Below are 20,397 nucleotides of genomic sequence, written 5' to 3'. Positions count from 1 at the left end.
AAATGGCTTTCTTTTTTTCCTTCAGGCCTTTGGTTAAACCATCCTCCCTTGTTGTCTGGTAGGCTATCTCTCTGGCCAATAGCTTTTTTGGAACATAATACGAGAGGACACGTGGAGAAACAATGCTCCCAAAAACTATGATATAAGTGAACGTTTCTTCACTAAACCATCTCGCAACTGGCAAGATGTTTAGCTTGGATTCTTCAGAAAACCTAAGGGCCGTTCTATGAAAAATTTGTTTTATGAATAGGGAGCATAATACCTTGGAAGCTTTTGTAAAAATGGGGATGGAATTGGGACTCCCACAAGATTTTATGGTATACATGGATGGGGAGAGGGTTCTGTACAATCCACTTCTAACCCATGTTTGGAAATTGAAAACAAAAACAAATGGCGTCTATAAAATAAGAACTCATATAAAAAGGAGGAAAAATTCTTGAGGAAACACTTCTATTTTGTTTATATTCCCTAATAACCATTGCTAAATTGTCTGATAAAATCTGACTCCAGTTCATTATTGTTGCGTTAATCACTGCATCAATTAATGGAAGCCATTCTATAGAAAATTTGGTACTATCATCTTTACTATATAATCTACACATCATCATAGCTGTGAAATTATATGGGGCAGAGAGGGATGCAATCGGGTACATACTGGATTTGTCCCATTTGAATTTGCCTCCGCTTGACCTCCAGGTCTGTGTAATGTCCAACGTCTCATCATTCTCTTTGGTGAAATGCTCAAGGAAATAGTTGTTATAGAGCTTTTGACGCTCTAATAGCTGGTACATTTGGCGCAGATTGTTTGGTGTGAAAGACCCCATGACCTCATGTGCTCGATTCTTGAAAGTTCTATCTAAGACATCTACATCATCAATCACCCATTTTAGCATATATGTGTATGGAAAAATCTTAGGTCTTGTTGCTATTTTATGTAAAAATGAACATGCTACTTCAAAGTAAGAAGCATCAGATGATTCTTGGGCATCATCTATTGCCTTTGTTACTAGTGGCCTTGGTTTCTCTTCTTTGAGTATGTTATACATAGCTTCCCATGATGTGGTTTCTCCGTCTTTGTTGCAGGTGGTATCGGAGAAAAGTGGTATCATATCTGATTTCTCAGATGCGGTAGATTTTCCCTTCTTCACCATCTTTTCCAACATTGTTTTCATTGGAGGTTCCCTGAAATGGAGCAATGGAGATTATCAAATAAAATAAAGCGAAAATGATAGTGAAAATTTAATGATATAATTAATTCCGAAAGGTGACAAGGAAGAAGCTTTAATTCGAAAATGCAGATGAAAGATATCAAATCACGTCGAGTGATTTTAAAGAGAAATTCCATTAAAACTCATTAAATATGCACTAAGATCTTTGATCATGGCTTTTAATAACCATTTAAGTCATAGCATCGCAAACGTGTAATGGAAAAACTTTAAGTTGATGAGTTAAAAGTGCGAAATGTCGATTATGCGATTGCGATAAAGATTATCGTAGTATCGCATTTTCGATTATGTGTTATTTCAAAGTTGTATATAATTTTGCGAGATGTGATGTGAGCTAAGTACCTTTTATCGTTTAAAGCGGATTTTGCTTGAATGAATATTTATTGCATAAAGGGATGTTTTACTATGAACCAGACTTAACCAAATTTTATAACATTTATCGCATACTTCCGTCAGGTTCGGGTCATATTGCATTTCGCAAATTTTTGTAGTTCACAAGACTTCCTTTTGTGTAAGTGCTACGATGTGATGAGTGTTCGTCTTGTTATGTCGCAATATCGTAATTCACATATTCCAAAGGTTTGTTTGTTGTACTCTTTGTGAATGTCGATATGCGATTGCGATAGCTACTTTGTTCTACAAGAAATACTTTAAGCCTTAATTTTAAATGGAAAGTTTTAATGACACCATAAGTTTATTACGGTGATCCCCTCTTATCACAATTCACAAATTCGAGTTGTTAATTTACCTTTTGATGCACATGATCTGGCGATATACGATAAAGCGAGAATTGCTAGTCATAAAGGGATTTGGCTTGATACCTTATATTATTTAGAAATTTATTCCTAAGGATTCAAAAAGAAAGCGCTTAAGTGCTAAGTTTTGGGAGGATTTTTTTATAAAGGGTCCCCATTTATCAATAGAATATTAACTATTAAATCAATAAATGGTGGGGGGAGGTGGGGGGGGGGTGTTGTTGAACAATACAACAATTGGCAATTCAATGGAAGAACCAGTTATCTCTGATAGTTTTTTTAAACTTCTAAAACTTCCAAAATAAATATAGATCATAAAATAGGAATTACATGAAATTTAAGATAAGTAACATTTCTCTGAATAAGAAAACAAAATTCACCTAATTACCATCCATTTGATATCCTCTTCAAAATGAAAATTCCTTTGCCTATATAAGTCTTTACTTGGTTTAAAGGTAAAGCAGGGGGCTCTTGCAGATTAGCTTTGGATGTACTCATTTGTCATAGGTAGAGCCTCTACTGCCATATAGGGTAACATCACAACCATACCCTTATTTTGGAACATTGAAACCTGTACACTTTATTGTCACAACGAAAACCATGATAGGGATGCAGAGGATGAAGATGGTGTGTGCATTTTTTTGTCTCTTAATATTTTATTCTTTTCAGCAAGTATGTGCAACATAGTGCCCACTAGATGTTGTCAATTCCCTTCAGCTATCCCATGCTTTTAAGTGTCATGGACATTACATGGATACTAGGAATAGATAACTTTGTTTTAATATGAAAGATAAGAAATTGAACCACTTTTTCTTCACATGGTAACATCACAACCATACCCTTTTGGCACCTTGAATCTTGTACATCTTATTGTCACAATGAAATCCATGATGTAGGTGCCGGGGATGAAGACAGTGGGTGAATTTTTTTCTCTTCATCTTTTATTCTTTTCATCAAGTATGCGCAACGTAGTACACACTGGATTTTGTCAATTCCCTTTAGTTATCCCATGCTTTTAAGCATCGTGAACATTATGTGGATATTGGGACTGGACAACTTTGTTTTTTTTTCTTTAATTTTTTGAGAAGTGACGTTAGCGATACTTGTTGCTTTATCATTGCATATTTTATTTTTTATTCCAAACTCTCATATACTTCTCATGTTGCAATTCAAAGTCACCCTTTGAGTTTCAAGCCCTTACATGGCTTTAGAGGTTATCTGCAGTTTCCTAGATGTGGGCACCACGAAATTGGAAATTGATGCATATCCAAATTTAGATGAGCTTACATCTAAGGTAAATTTTGTCTAACATACATATCTCTATGTTTGGTTGTTCTTAAAATAATTTACGTCTCATAGAATAGTTTTGTTACTTTTTGTTGTTAATCATAAAACAGAGAGCCATTTCACCTTGTCGAGAGGTGCCCCTTTCTTTGGAATTTATGATTGCCACAAATTTAAGAATTTGTGACTTCTTTTCACCTTAATAACCATACACAATAGTACTTGTTCAATAGTCAGAATATATCTACCATATATTGGATGCAAAATACCTATGTTGGTTTATGTTGTCTTTGGGTTGAGCCAACCTAATATCATCCAACTGGCACCTTTTAAAAAGTTAATACCTCGGATGTCAATTGTAACAGAGGCCGAAGTATCAAAGACACAAGCAGATGAAGGAATTTGATATATGATGAAATGGGTATATTATAATGAACATTTGCATCATGTTCCATGCTTTAATTTTCTTTCTATGAATTACATAAAATAATACAAGCATGAATTTTGAAAAATCTTTAAAACTATAAGCTATCTAGGCTCTAAAAGAGAATTTTTCAAACACCCTCAAAATGATAAACTAATGCAGAACAAAAAAAATCTTTTTAACTTGATTATTGATATATTATTTATGCTTAATGACGACTATTACTCGCAGACTTTCTTCCAGTTTTTTATATTGGTGGATGTAGTCTGATGAGGGTGTTGAAGCCTTGATGGCTAATCCACTTATGCCCATAGTAGTAGAGCTTGTCCTCTATTTGTCGCACACAAAAGTAGGCGGACGAACTTTTGTTATTCATTGTCTTATTTCATGTTGCCTTGTTAGAGCGTTTGGGGGTAATTTTGAATGCCATACATCATGCTATGAGCAAAAACAATTATAGGAAACCAATGTGGAGCTCCCAAAGTCGAGTAATCTGGTTGGAGGGTGAGTTATTAGCATGATAACCATTGCCCTAGGACAATTTCCTAAAACCATCATTTCTAATACTTGGTCGCATGCCCAAATCATGTTTTCCTAAGCGTTGGAAGCTCTCTCCCTTTATTGTCCAGCGTTGGTCTTCACTTTAGTGCCAATTAATTCACATGTCAGAGTTGAAATTAAGTGCTCAATTTCATTTTTTTAACATGTTCTATACACCTTGCATTTTTTTTTGCTTGCATGACGAGAGGTGGACCTAAAAAACTGAAAAGGATACATGTTTCTTCCACTTTTTCCTGTTGGTGGATGTAGTTTGTTGAGGGTGTTGAAGCCTTGATGGATAATCCAATTATGCCCATGTTGGTAGAGCTTGTCCTCTATTTGTCACACACAGAAGTAGGTGGATGGACTTTTGCTATTCACTGCCTTCTTTCAAGTGATCTTGTTAGATCCTTTGGGGGTAATTTTGAGTGCCATACATCATGCTATGAGTAAAAAATTTATAAGAAACCAATGTGGACCTCCCAAACCATTGAGAGGATTTGATCATAATATTCATGGAGTTACCTTTGAGCATTAATCTCAGGCAACTTGAAATCAATATCTTGCTAATCTGTTGAATGTTTTCTGGAAAGTTAAACATACCAACATGTTAAACATTAGATCATTTTCATTTTTTCAAACAAGAATAAAGCCTAGGAGGAATTTGTAGAACTTAATCCAAGTGAATTGTAATCAATATTTCTACCTCTCCCTCAAATTCACGTGTATAAAATTTGTTTTATGAAGTCTTGTAGAAAGATTGTCTCCTCTATGCCAAGATCCATTATACTAAACCTACAAGGTTGTTGGATTCATCTTACAAAAAGGAATTACTGGTTTATAGAATAATTTGAGTAGAAACAACAAAGGTGAAATGCAATTGTCACAATGAAAGCCACGATGTGGATGTAGAGGATGAAGATGGTGTGTGCAATTTTTGTCTTTTCATGTTTTATTCTTTTTTTATTATGTAATGAAATTAAGTAATGTAAAGATATAATAAAATGTTTTTATGTAATTAAATATTATAATGCTTTTAATGTGAACGTTTCATGATTCACTTCCATTTTCCCTTCAATTTACCTATTGGTGGCAACATGGCAACAATGTGACCCTTTACCATAACATAACACACACCAATATTGGTTTTTTCAGTTGGCAGGTACATACTAGAGACATTCTGAAGAAGCACACATTATCAATGAGAATATTTTTGAAAAAACAGATATTGATGAGATTCCTCAAACTACCGTCCTTATTAATTGTTGTAGCTCAATTTTGCAAAGTTTAAATTTAAAAGTTTTTGTCACACAAATGCAAGTAAAGAAACAAATTTGCATAAAAATTTTACTTCTATCTTCTATGCTACTCTTTCATATGCTACTACATTACGACATTTCCTTTGCAACATGTGGTGCAATTGCTAGTTATTATCTTAAGCTTAATTCAAATTTCAACATAGTTTAACTAATAGACGAAATGACTTTTCAGATACAATTTCTAGCAAGATTGTAATTTCATCTATTAATAAGATTACGTGAATGTAATTCACGAACTTCATTAAAAAAATCTCATAACCTTTAATTATTAATTCATTTATAAATTATAGTGTTTACTTCTTGATTTATTTATTTATAATTTTTGAATTTTGCTTATAAATTGTGATGGACATTTTGATATATATTATTTACTACTAGCACAGATCCATCTTAAGCACTTATATAACATGAGCAGAGAGGGATCAAATTACTTTAGGTGCCAACTTATTTTAGAGTGCAAAAAGAATGTGTAATTTTTAATTGTTTAAAATTATTGTATTTTTGAATGTTGTAGAGATTACATAACATGTGTATTGAGCCATTTTATCAATGCACATTAATCTGGTTTTTTTATTATTAATATATTTTAAATATATGTTAATATTAATTCATATTAAAATAATTTACTCATAACTCACACTGGATATTTTATTCTATATAACATCAAAATATTTTCTTTTAACATTTTTTTCCTATATATAGATATATATGAAGTTGATATTACGTGTTAAAATATCTTTGAAAAGTATAAGGTTTAAATATCTTACTCACATATCTTACTTTACATGAGATAATATTAGGTCATATGGGCAACTAATTAAATATGGATAAGATATATATATATTTTTTATTATAACCAAAATTGTTTTTCTATTTAGAGAATATATTTTTTTTTTTTAAGAGTGACGAATATACTTCCACGTCACTGCTTTTAGAGAATGTTTACATCATAAAGCATTCCCTCTCGAAAGAACTCACCTAGTTGCCACTCTGCACTGTTTTGCATCGTTAGATACAATGTTAGACGATTAAAAGTTCTTCCACCATTAGATTTCATTTCTTTAAATTGTCAGCTAAATCTTTATTTTTACAACCCTTTAAGTTGTTGATCTTTATTATAACCCATAAAAATATTGTAGGCACTCCTTGATCATGTCCATGACCAGCATCAACAATAGAATCCTACACAGGAGCACCCAGGAAAATTTGAAAACTTCAATTATATATTGTTTGTTCATTGGGTTTTGCATTTGTTAATGTAGGAAAGAAAGGTTCGAATAAAAGTCACTTTGCTTTTTTTTTTTTTCCGAAGAAAAAAGCGAAACTTTTTATTAAGCATATAAAAAGTTACATTCTATTAGAACTTTGAGCAGACCTGATGGCTCACATGATTGCTGTTTTGATCTTCTTGTAAGTAAGACAAACAAAAATCTCAGTGCTTTTTTGACTGATTGTGGATGATAAGATATGTCCTGATACTGCTGAAAATAAAACTGTCTAGACTTCCTCCCTTCAGGAGGCTTAAGTACAAATTATACTATGCATACTCTGGGGTCTCCTTCAGAGAAGGAAAACAACCCCTTACAAGACTGTAAATAAACCTTTGAGACAGCTGAAAATGTACAAAAAGTTTTTGAGTTTTCTGTTTGAAGTGCTCAAGAGAAAATTTAGAAATATATAGAGAAAGTTGTAACAGAAAATCATTGTGCCCATGAAACTGCAGACAAAAAGAAAAGACGAGCCGCGTTCACTTGTGGAGGAGCAAAAGGGGGATGTTGTGAAGTGGATGACTGCCCCTGACTGATTTCTATTATTGACCAACTGCCCATATCTTGCTGTAAACCAGCCTTAGAAAGCTGGTCTGCTTCCTCGTTTTTGTCCCTGTAAATGTGGCAGATGGTAAAATTGTTATAAGATGACTTTAAAAACATGATTTCTTCCAAAAGTGTCTTCAGAATCTGGTTTTGACATGATGCATTCCCATTAACCCATTTTATGACATTCAGAGAGTCTCCGAAGATTTGAATCGTGAAGATGTTTCTTTGAAGTAACCAGCAAAGGAGAAGGCGCAAGGTAGACAGCTCAGCATAATTATTTGTACCAGGTCCTAGCCCTACAGATGCTTTTAAAGAGTGATCATGATTCAAGTGAATGCTCAGTCCTGCTCCAGCCTTGTTATTCTGGGATGCTCCGTCAAAATAGGCCCAAGGAATGCCCTCCAGGATAGTAATATGCGTTTGATGATTTTGAGTATTTTTAGCTTCAGGGATCGGGATGGCAGAGTAAATGGCAGCACAATTAATGGTTGTGGCGGATGTGGGAGTGTCCTTGTCTTGAAACAAACTTTTGTTTCTCGCTAACCATACACCCCAAAAGAATATAAGAGGCAGATTTCTCATGTTTCCCTCCGGATAGTTCTGCCACCATTTCCTCCAAGCTTCTTCCAAAGGATCTAATCCCCACTGTACCTTTACGTTGAGCAAGCGGGTTAACTCCTCCCATATTTTTAGAGAGACTGCACAAGATGTAAAGAGATGGCTTATTGATTCCTCTTCTAATTTGCATAAGGGGCACCTCCCTGGCCCAACTAAGTATCTGGCTTGTAAAATGTCCCACGTTGGGACTTTTCTTTTTAGCATGCACCATAGGAAAATCCTGGCCTTAGCTGGGCATTTTAACTTCCATATGTTTTTCGACCACCAATTTGGTATTCCCCAACCTTTCTTTTTCATTAAGAAGGTATATCCATCTTTTGGGGAGCATTCACCTGTTTTCCCCTGCGCCCAAATCAGCAGATCAGGTTCGTTTTTAAGCCTGACATTTGAACGATGCAGTTCTTGGATGAAAGAAACCCATTCGTTCTTCCATCTGATGTTTATTCCTAATTCTTCATCATTTTTCCAAGCCTGACCCCATATGGTAGAGTGGCCTACTTTCTCCACCTGATTTAGAGTAAAAATTCCTTTACTATCAAGATGTCTGAGAAAGCCAGGTGACAAGGCAAAAGCTTCATTACAACCTACCCAGGGGTCCCTGCCAATTCTAATATGTCTTCCATCTCCCACTTTCCATGCCAAACCTTGTTCAATCACAGAGAAAGCCTCCACCATGGCCTTCCAAATGACTGAGATATTCTTCTTTTTCTTTTCCTGGCTCCGAATCCAATCTTCCAAAGGAACTGGATCTATATACTTCCTTTTAACCACCCTTGTCCAAAGATTCTCCATCGAGATTAATCTCCAGCCTGATTTAGCTGCCAGGGAAAGACTGAACTCAGGGAGCCTTTTTATTCCCCATCCTCCCCATTCTTTTGGTCTAGCCAACTTATCCCATGCCACCCAGGGAAGAACGGAAGATTCTTTTGATCCTGCCCATAGAAATCTGCAGCAAATCCTTCTGATTTTCTCCATCACTCCTTTGGGGACCCAGGTTAAAGCTGCCCAGTATACTGGAATGGCTAACAATACAGATTTGATGAGGGTCAATCTGCCAGCTCTGGAGAGCCACTTGAAACTCCAATGAGAAATTATGGCTTCTAGCTTTGCTATGAGCCAGTTCCAATCCTCTTTCTTATAAGCTGCCGGCTTTAGCCAAAACCCCAGATATTTGAAGGGGGAGTCCAGTGGTTGATGGTGGAAGGGAAAAAGATTAGCCATCATGGATCTTTCTCTTCTGTCAAAATCTGCCACACAAACTTGAGATTTCCTAGAGTTTATCTGCATTCCAGTAGCTTTCAGAAATAGATCGAAAATGCATTTTAACTCCTTAAGTTCATTATATGATCCATTAGTGAAAATCAAAATGTCATCAACAAAAAGCAGATGAGTGATGAAAAGATTAATTGCTACCTCTATACCTTTTACCTTCTCCTCTCTTCTAGCTTTGTGAATCAATCTGCTTAGCCCTTCTGCCACTAGAAGAAACAGGAGAGGAGATAAAGGACAGCCTTTCCTAAGGCCTCTTTGGCTTTTGAAAAAGGGGAGGCTGCTCCATTGATCAGAACAACAAAACTGACATTTGTGATACAGCCCATTATCCAGCTGATGAAAGAATAGTTGAAGCCCAAATGAGTTAGCAACATCCGGAGATAGAGCCAGTTGATTCGGTCATATGCTTTGGAGAGATCTATTTTAAGAACCGCACCCTTCTTTTTCTTTTGTCTGACACTGTGAATTACCTCCTGGGCTACTCCAATGGCTTCATGAATTTGTCTTCCATCCAAAAAACCAAATTGTTCCATTGAGATGTTTCTTGACAGGATAGGAACAATTCTGATAGCTATCACCTTAGCAATGATTTTATAAATACAATTACACAAGGAGATCGGCCTGAAGTCTTCAAAGTTCTCTGGGTCATCCTTCTTTGGTATGAGAGCAATAAATGTTGAATTAAAAGGCCTGTAGACTTCTCCTTTCTGTCTAGATTCTTCTACTACATCAGTGATTTCAGAGCCTATTAGGTCAAAGAAGGAGAGGAAGAGTTCAATAGTCCAGCCATCAGGTCTTGGACTTTTGTCTTTGTCCATATGTTTCATAGCTGCTTCAACCTCCTCCTTGGAAACAGGGATTGATAGCTCTTCTGCTTCTTCCTCCTCAACGAATCTTGGGAAGCATTGAGCTGTTCTAATGACTTCTGCTATGGTGGCCTCTCCCAGATCTGAGAAAATTTTCTGGAAATGTCTCTGTCCTAAACCAGAGAGATCTAAAAAAGAACTAGCCTCCCTTCCTTCTTCATCTTTAAGGCTCCAAATGGTATTTACAGATTTTCTTCCTTTTGCATAGTTGTGAAAAAAACTAGTATTTTCATCTCCTGATTTTAACCATATTGCCCTACTCTTAAGCCTCCATTCTTCTTCCTTGTCCAAGAGGATTTGGTTTTGAAGCTTCTCCAGATGAAGGATTCTGTCCTTTGAAGCCTGCGAGATATATCCATCTTCCTCAATGCTCTCCAAATTCTTCAACTCCTCCCTGATTCTAAACAGCTCTTCATTCTGTTTCAACTTCCTGTCCTTTGCCCAGGATATTGTCGCTTTCTTCAATCTTTTGAGATTCTCCATGAACAGGAAGCTTTTGTCCTCTCTTGCATTTCTGTCCGGATGGATCCACGTTTCCTTAAAAAGTTTATTGAAAGATGGATCTTGAAGCCATGAAGAATTGAATTTAAAGGGGGCAGGAGGCTTTGGGGGAGGGAAAGAGAGATCCAAAAAAATAGGGAAGTGATCTGAGTTGCCTACCTCCTCAACCCACTGCCTGAGAATAGGAGCTTTTGAGATTAGGTCCTCAGATAGAAGAAAACGATCTAATCTTTTGGCGATCTGATCCTCCCCTGCTCTTCTGTTCCTCCAGGTTGGCTTGAGTTTGATCGGGGAGGGATCTATGAGGTTGTTATCCAAGAGTAGATTGAGGAAGAAATCCGACAGAGGGTCTTCCCTGGCTGATGGACCCCATGCCTCTGCTCTTCCTACAGAGAAGTTTAGATCACCCCCCACAATCAACAGAGAAGACTTCATCAAAGATTTTTCCATCAAATCGACCCAGAATATCTCCCTTCCTTGACAAGGGCCATAAATGTTTACAATTGAAAGGGGATGGGAAAAATCAGGAGAAATAACCTCCATGCACATAACTTGCTTCGTCCCCCATTGATTGATGACCTTAATTCGACCTTCTTTAAACCCAATTGCAAGACCCCCCGAATGGCCTGATGAATCTATTGCGGAAAATTTCCATCCTGGCAGGAGAGCCTTTAGCATTGATTCTACCTCGGTTGCTTTCCCCAAAGTTTCTTGAAGAAAAAGAATGTCAGCTTTTGAATTGAGGATCCAATCTCTCAGGGCCAATTTTTTAGGTTTACTAGCCAAACCTCTACAGTTCCAGGAGGACATAATCATTTGATAACAAAATCAGGGGTCTGCACTGCTCTAAGAACCCTAGGGATAGAGTGTTGTTTTCCATCCGCTACGTCCAACTTGGCTTTTAATTTTGCCTTAGAAAGGTCCGATTTTCTACCTCTCTTGTTTTTGGCAGAAACCTGAGAGGTCGACTGTCCTAAGCCTCCAACTACATCGGGAAACCCAGACTTTCCTCCCATAGATCTAAGGTTATAGGGGCACGGGGTGTGAGGAACCGGGGGAGCAAGAGGGGGCCACATATCTTCACAATTCAAATCAAGAGACGGCATGGCAGCCGAAATAGAGTCTATATCAGGAGAGTTCTTTGCAGGTTCCATGATCTCGTTTGTGCCTATGTTATGAGAGGGTTTGATTGAAGGCGAAATATGCATAGAAATTGAATCATGCTCAGGAATTTGAAGAGAAGAAAGAGGGCGACCTGAGCACATACCCTTTTCAGGATCGTTGAGAGGATTTTGTTCCGCGGATGCGACCTTAGCATTCTCCTCCTCTGCTTCCGCCGGATGCGTTTCAGGGATCTGTGTCGCCTCTTGGATATGGGGGTCTTCAGGCGCTGGCTCTTTCAGAGTCCCCTCAATCTCCATTTCTTCTGTTGTCTGCTTCGCCATACCTTCTTTCTCCTGAGGAGCTTGAGAGTTATTGAAAACTGGTTCTCTGAATACTGATGTCCTCCGAAAATGTCTCCTCCTCCTGAATAGTGGGCAATCCTTAGCAAGGTACCCATACTCATGACAGCGGTGGCACCTAAAGGGCAAGTGCTTGTAATCCAAGATATGTTCGAACACATAATATTTGTATTGCAAATTGATTTTTTGGGCAAGACCTCTGCTCGGATTTAGGCTCAACAGAATGCGGGCCATCGCTCTATTCTTTGTCTCCAGAAATGACATATGTGCTTCCAAGAAGGATCCCAATCTGTTTCCGATGGTTTTAAACACATCTTCTGTCCATAGAAACGAGGGGAGACCCGGGGCCCTCACCCATACCGGAAACACATCAGTTTTCTCTTTGATAGCATAAAAAAGGGGACTCCATTTTTTCAGCAGAACCGGTATGTTCCCTATAATCTAGTTTCGTTCAAGCACCCACTCTGCCGCCTCCTTATCCTTGAACCGGAACATGAACCACCCTTTAGCTAAGCATTGAGCCTCGAACCGAAGAGGTCTGTCAGAGACGAAACGTTGTTCTCCCCAAGCTTGAAGAAATTCCGACGAAAGTTTCTTACCTCTCGCCCTTCCGACTAGGGTGCATTCTGCTACTTCTAGGGTTTCTTCTATAGAGACCTCCATACCTAGGACTAAGTTCCCTTCTAGCTCCTGAGATCCAATCGGCCTTTGGGGTTTTCTTTTCTCCCCTTTTTTCCTTAACTCTTCCGCAGAGGCCCTAGTTTCCCCGAGACCATCGATCCATTCTGGTTCCTCCTGAGTCGTATCCGCAGGGAATTCTACCTCCGGCTGTGTCTGAACATGAGCAGAGAAAACGGGAGCGGGGTTCCCTGAAAAATGATGACCAGCTGACGCACCATCGAGACCTCCCCGCTCTCCCACTAGGCTGTCAGATTGACCTACAAAACCTCCTGCTAAGCTTTCTTTTGGAAAAGGGGATTCTCTTGGCAGAGAAACCCTAGAAAGCGGAGGAAACCCTCCAGAAACCCTTGTTATGCCGAAACCTGAAGAGAGCCCCAAATTTGCAATGTCTTCAAAGCCCTTTGAAGGAAAATTCCGGCTTGACACTGATTTACCCTTGATATCAGAAAAAAGAGCGCCTACTGTCGACCCATCCGCCGCAGTCTCCCTGTCCACCTGCTTGTAAGAAGCCTGGTTTCGAAGTCTAGTGGCTTCTCTGCCTGAATCCTTGCTTTGATGCTGAAGGGATGGTTTTACCTCCTGTGAAAAAGACTCCAGCCTCGACAACTCGTATGCTCCAAAATACTGCTCCACGTTTTGGACTGTGGGTTCCTTTCCCCACATTGAGAGAATATCTTCCAATTCCGGGTCCAGATCCACCAATTCGTTAGGGTTAACCATGGTTAGGGGAGCCGTTCCGAGAAAAGCGACAGCAAACAGTCAAGATGTCAAGCGCCCTTACCCTAATCTCTTGAAAACGGAAAAAAGGAAGTTCTGCAGCTTCAGCGATGATATTATCTCCTAACTAAGCGCTTAAGCCAAACGACGCCAACCTCCAGCTGCCAGTCAACCGGGATAAGCTTTCCAGCGCCTGCACCTGTGCACGGAACCTGACTGCAGTCTTCCTACCCGTGACCTGAACGCGGTTCCGCCCGAAACCCTCGCCTCCAAACCCTAGCCATCGTCCCCTCCAAAAAGTCACTTTGCATAAGCAAGTTGATGGAAAATATTCCTTAACATTGTTCACTTTATTGAGCCTGGTACTATTTTATTATACATATAAGGAGAAATAAAGAAATAAAGAGAAGTTACATAGATTTTTATAATACACCTCTGTAAAATAGAAATGAAGAGAAACTATGTATATTTGTGAATGGATTTATGATGGTTTTTTCCACATTTTTTGCTTAATTAGGGTTATTTCGATTAGGTTATAAATTTGATTCGTCAAATACGTTTTGTCTGTTTTCTTTTTAAACTGTTCAACGTGGAAAAAAAAGGATAATAAAAAGTTAACCCTTTGTAAAAACTAGTGTTAGAACATTTAAATTTGAATTTTTAAAAATGTTCAGCGTTGGGAAGGATCTTTGAAAAATTAAAGATAAATAGATTTTTTCTAGATGAAAATAAAAGTTAGTTAATGTGGGAAAAAAAGCTTTGAACAAAATTCGCTTTGCTTAAGCAAGTTGATGGACAATATTGATTAAGACTATTCATTTTATTGATCTTGGTAGTGCTTTATTAGACACCTAAGGAGAAATAAAGAGAATTTATATAGATTTTTATAATAAGCCTCCGGAGAAGATAAATGAAAATGGAGAGAAACTATATATATTTGTGAATTGATTTATGATAGTATATTGTTTAATGGATTTATGATGGTTTTTCCATATTTTTTTTCCTTTTAAAGTTATTTTGATTAGGTTATAAATTTTATTCATCAAATAAGTTTATTTTAATGACCATTTTGTTTTTAAATTCACATTTTATATTTATTTTTATCCAACGTTTAAATATAATGTTATTGATGTATATGTTTTATATTATTTTAAAATTATTAACCATGTTCATTCTTAATGTCAAACTAACAAATAGTTTGGTACAATTATGTATAATCACTATTTACATAATTTCAAAAGTTTTATTAATTCCTTGAAAAGTTTTCAAGTAGCTTGGTTTACCATAATTTATAATGTATTTTGAAAAGTAACCAACTTAGATTCATCTTAACTCCTACAGAGAGAGGGATCAAAGTTCTTTTCACTCTAAAATAGGTTTGCATCTCAAGAGATTTGTTCCCTCTTGGAGCTTGGTAGATCTAGATTTAGTATGGATCTAGGCTTATTTAATTTCCTCCTTTAGATAAGTTATATTCCACATGAATACCATGGGTCATTTATATTTTATTTTTATAAGGTTATTTTTTATTTTTATTATTTTATTTGACCAAGTTAAAATGTTTTCATTACAATAAGTTCATATGTGTGTGTGTGTTGGGGAAATTTAAGTCACCTATCAAATTCATGGTTTGAAAAATGAGATAACAATCTTGAAGTGTAAATTTTAAAATGGTCAATATTTAAAGATTAAATAGGGAAAATATAGGTAAATAAATCTTTAGAAAAAATTACATATGAAAGTCATGAAAATTTGTACTTTTCAAATATATGTGTGTGTGTGTGTGTGTCCATTTTAATAGAATAAATTCATTTTAATTTTCATATTAAGTCATTAAAAGAAAATAAATTTCTCAAAATTTCAGGTTGATTCATGTTGTATTTCCATTATAATTATTATTGTATCAAAAATTAGTTTTTATTTTTATTGTAAATCTTATTATCATGGAAAATATGTTTTTTTTTATTAATTTTATTTTAGTGTAAATTTTATTATTATAAAAAATGATGAACTTGCATCATCAACAATGTTGGCATACTTTATTATGCTAAATTACATAGCTCATTGTAACTGCCAAAATAAAGTATCCAAGCAAAGAACCATCCTATGGACAAGCTTCTTTGTGAGCATTGACTGCATCATCACTGCTCTGTCACAAGAAATATTCATAGGTAAACCATCAAGTAACAAATGTGAACTTCTTTGAGACCTCTCTTACAGTAACTCCCTCCTTAAACCTAGAAATTGAACTAGTAGGAAATGAAATGACTATGCTAACATTCGCAACATTCTCATTCTCCATTACACATGGCACTACTCTCGTCTTCTTACTTTCTTTTGGAACCATATGGGAAACAAAGTTCTCCACTGTCACTCCCAAACATAGATACTTTTTATGAATGATGTCTTTGAAGAGAAACAAGCACTACATCGATCTGAATTTATCAATAAGTATAGCTATGACTTGTGTTCACTACACCTAACAATGAAGTTGCAATCTGCAACACTCGGTGTGATGATGTCTTTAGCAGATGTAGGCTCTCAACCCACGCAATACCACAAGCAGAACTTTGATTTGCACCTCCTCTTTTGCATCTGTGCACCATACCCTTAACAATCCTCAATGCATGAGCAATCAAATGAATCACGGTTCACACAAAATACTCACACTGTGACACACACAAACAATAATCTAATCTATGTAAAAAGGAGTATTATTTTTCAAAATTCCATGATCACAGCTCCTCTCATAAGAGAGTCAGGGCCGAACCTGCTCTAATACCAAATAAGAAATTAGAGGACAAGACACGGTGCACAAATTACTCGTGTATCTAATTGTATATTCAATTTCAAAACCCAGAAACATGCCATGTAAATAGTGCATTATGAGATCCAATAATTTCTAAACCAAGAAATTTCTTGTTAAGAAAATGTCTTAACAAAACTCAACAACCAACAAACTAATCTTACTTTTATACTATTGTAATCATTATTCCAAGTGAACCTCCATAGTTAACAATCTTGTTACATGTTTTTTTTAAATGTATATATGTTTAACTTATATATTAATATTTTTATCTATTATTATTATTATTCTAAATAATGTTATAGTTTAGTTAACTCTTATGATATTTTTAATTACGTTGTAAGGCATTCCCTCTAGGAATAACTTCCCTAGTTGCCACTCTGCACTCCTTTGCACCGTCGGATCCAATGTTAGATGATTAAAGTTCTTCCATCGTTAGACCCCACTTTTTAAACTGTCAACTAAATCTTGATTTGTGCAACCATTCAATGTGTTTATCTTTATTATAACCCATGAGCATATTGCAGGTACTCATTGGATGTGTCCATGATCAGCAACTGAGCAGGAGTTCCCAAGGAGAATTTGAAAACTTCTCTAATATGTAACCGCTTCTACCTACGGCAAAATATTTAACCTGAAAACAATAATCAAGTTCCACACTCTCTTTCACAGTTAATTCTTCCATCGATGGTTCCATATAGTAGTCAGAATGCCAAAGCTTTGGCATAAGAGCTTTAATTTTTGTAGCATGCAATAAGTTATAGTAGCTTCACCATTTCTATTTTTGGATATTGACACATATCCAAACCCTTTAGGGTAAAATTCTTCCAGAGAAACATTATGTCTTGTAAAATATTCTGAGGTAAACTTATCAATGGATTTTGATGGTAGAGGATTGTTATAAAGGTTTTCACTCTCTTTCACTTCTAACTCTTATATGATTGGTTCCATATAGTAGTTAGAATACTAAAGTTGTTTCCCAAAAAAAAATCACTTATCCATAACCTCTTCTACCTACCACAAAATCTTTAATCTGACAACAATAATCAGGTTTCACACTCTCTTTTAGTGTTAATTCCAAAGCTTTGACATAAGATCTTAGTAAAAAACAAATAGTCAAAAACATCAGAAACCAAGGGGGAGAATTCTGAATAATATAAATACATATTTTTATTTTTCCCTATACCATGAAAAAGATGATCAAGCGGATTAGTAATACATACTTTGAGGTTCCTATGCAGAGGAATTTTCAAGGATAGGTTTTCCATCGATAATCTCCATTTCCTGTGTCCAATAGTGTTCCTACAATTTCTACACAAACAATTATTTTATCATTAAATTGATACAAATTCAATGGAGGCATGCAAACAAAACCATGAAAGATTCACCCACTCCCTTAACTTCAATGACTCGGGTACACTTTGGATAGCTTTTCATAAGAGATTTGGCATAAGAGCTTCAATTTTTGTAGCAAGGATATAAGTTATGGTGGCTTCACCATATCTATTTCTGGATATTGACACATATCCAGACCCTTCAGGGTAAAGTTCTTCCAGAGAAACATTATGTCTTGTAAAATATCCTAAGGTAAACATGTCAACATATTTTGATGGTAGAGGAATATTATAAAGGTCTACACTCTCTTTCACTACTAATTCTTATATCTTTGGTTCCATATAGTAGTAACAATTCCAAATTTGTTTCCCCCAAAAACTTCAATGATCCATAACCTCTTCTACCTATGACAAGATCTTTAACCCGAAAGAAAAAATCAAGTTCCACACTCTCTTTTGCTACTAATTCTTGTATCGTTGGTTCCATATAGTAGTCAGAATGCCAAAGCTTTGGCATAAGAAATTAGTAAAAAATAATTAATCAAAAACATCATAAACCAAGTTGGATAATTCTGAATAAGATAAATACATCATTTTATTTTTTCCTACACCATGAACAAGATGATGAAGAAGATTAGTAATACATATTTTGAGGTTCTTGTGCAGGGGAATTTTCAAGGCTAGGTTATCCAACGATAATCTCCACTTCTTGTGTCTGACAATGTTCCTGCAATTTCTACACAAACAATTATTTTATCATTAAGTTTATACAAATTCAAAGTTGGCACATAAAGAAAATATTGAAAGATTACCCCACTACCTTAACTTCAATAACTCGAGTACATTTTGGATAGCTTTTCATAATCTAGAAGCTCTGTTTGGCATGTCAGTTCATTTTCGAAATTTTTCAGATTACAAAACACTATTAATAGTTGTAGTAGCCTTGTGAACTGAAATGCATAAACATATGATTCGCATATCTACGTGTAATTTTTCCATTTTCATTTTGATTTGTAATATGAATATGCAACCTTATGATGAATATAATATTTTCAAAATTGCGTTGGAACATAATTTACAAAACCTTCTCATTTATGGTGTTTATTTGGAGATAATTGGGGAACTCCCTTCTTGACTGGCTCATTGCTACTAAAAACCTTCAGTCACTTTACCCCCTCCTTCCAGAAGAGGTTCTACATTGTTATGGACCTCTGGGTTGCATCTTCTTCCATGGATATCAGTTTCCACTTGATAGACTCTTTGAAGCAGAAAAATTCTTAGATCTCTCTTGCAAATTCCAATTCCTTTGAGTGATTCATTATTCCAAAATAGATCTCCTACAATGCCTGCAAGAAGTTCTATGACTAGAAATTGTGGGTCAATGGTAGCTCTAAACATATTTGAGAGTGTCGTTGTGTCTCAGGGTTCTTTAGGAAATATCCATGAGGGCCTCTCACTATGATCTACACCTTCTTCCTCTGTTATGGCTTTTTAATTTTTTTGCCAATTATCTAATTTCTCTCTCACAGGGAAGGGATGGAAATGTTTGAACACATTCTCATGGCTATTGGATTTATTGTGCCTTACAACTTTTGTTATCAAAATCCCTAGCCACTTTGTCAAATTTTCACAAAATTCATGGTTGATTTCCATTTTGGCATTCATAAGTGTTGCTCCCACATGTTGTTGATTTTTATTCTAAGTCAGAGTTAGGATCCTTTTCCACTACACAAGCCCTATCATACCGTGATTTCTGACCCCTTTCCTCTTTTACAATACAATTGCTTCTACGTCCTAGAGGCAATCTTGAAATCCATATTTTCAAAGGAAATTTCCTTTGATTGAACTCTCATAAAACTTTTTAGATATTTTATTGAAAGAAAGTATTCAATGTTGTTACCCATGTGTTGTAATTGGAAAATTGTTTTATGTGCTTTACAGAAATTATATTCGATTTGAGAAATATAATATGTTTTTAGTATTTTTCTGAGTTACGTTGAGTCATCCAGAGTTGAGTTTCCAAACTTTGGCAAGATGATTTTATGACATTCTATTTGTCTGCTTCCTTGAGTGTTTCTTGAACAATTATTGATTGCATTTTTTTTCTTCTTACAAGAATGTCTGGCGCAATCGGAAAGGAAGAAAAAGTTTGACACCAAGGAAAGACAATCTACCCTTGATAATTTAGAAGAGCACCAACAAAAATCCAGGCAAGGTAGTTTGAATATATGGCAGTACGAGGATATTGAGTCATATGAAGAGGAATTTCCTACCACCTAGAAAGGTGATCGTCGGTAGGGTTGTGGAACCTAGAGTAGTAGTATAGCTTTGTAGAACTAGTGGTTTTTATCATCCGGATTGATGGTACTGACTTCCCCTTTCAATCATATAGCTTGCGCAGTTTTGAACATTTTAATTTATAGATGTTGTGTGTTATTTTTGGGATTGAAATCTGATAATATTCTCTAATTATGGGGGAAATAGGTTGTGATTATGGTGGCAATCGAACTAACTCATCCCATAGACGAGGCACACGCATTTCACATTGTGAACATTTATTTTTATAAAGTGCGAATAAAGTAAATGTACATTTTGTTGCTTTAAATTATGCACTGTCTACCTTGTTATTTTTAATTCAAATTACAGTTGTGCATTGTAGGGAGCTCTTGTAAATTCCTAATTTTTATGTTTGTTTTGCCTCCTTTCTCAATAGAAATGTAATATGGATTAAGTTCAATCTAATGTGAATTATTAAATGCCACAACATAGGCTTT

The 20,397-nt window shown here is 36.0% G+C and overlaps 1 protein-coding gene across 1 annotated transcript; it reads right to left on the bottom strand.

The window, feature by feature from the left end:
* Positions 1–7,248: 7,248 nt before the first annotated feature.
* LOC149168102 (uncharacterized) lies at positions 7,249–11,432 on the bottom strand. The gene is made up of 2 exons (XM_089428105.1): positions 9,834–11,432; positions 7,249–9,264 (listed from the first exon to the last, which is right to left on the bottom strand). Exons 1-2 carry the CDS (start codon positions 11,430–11,432, stop codon positions 7,249–7,251), a joined length of 3,615 nt encoding a protein of 1,204 aa, XP_089284231.1.
* Positions 11,433–20,397: the final 8,965 nt, after the last annotated feature.

This window comes from Pinus tabuliformis, chromosome 4_2, assembly GCF_031772625.1.
Source record: "Pinus tabuliformis cultivar Carrire ecotype Pingquan chromosome 4_2, CPIR1, whole genome shotgun sequence".
NCBI lineage: Eukaryota > Viridiplantae > Streptophyta > Pinopsida > Pinales > Pinaceae > Pinus > Pinus tabuliformis.
Note: the sequence above shows the minus strand (reverse complement) of the source record. Positions and strands in the feature narration are given on the sequence as shown.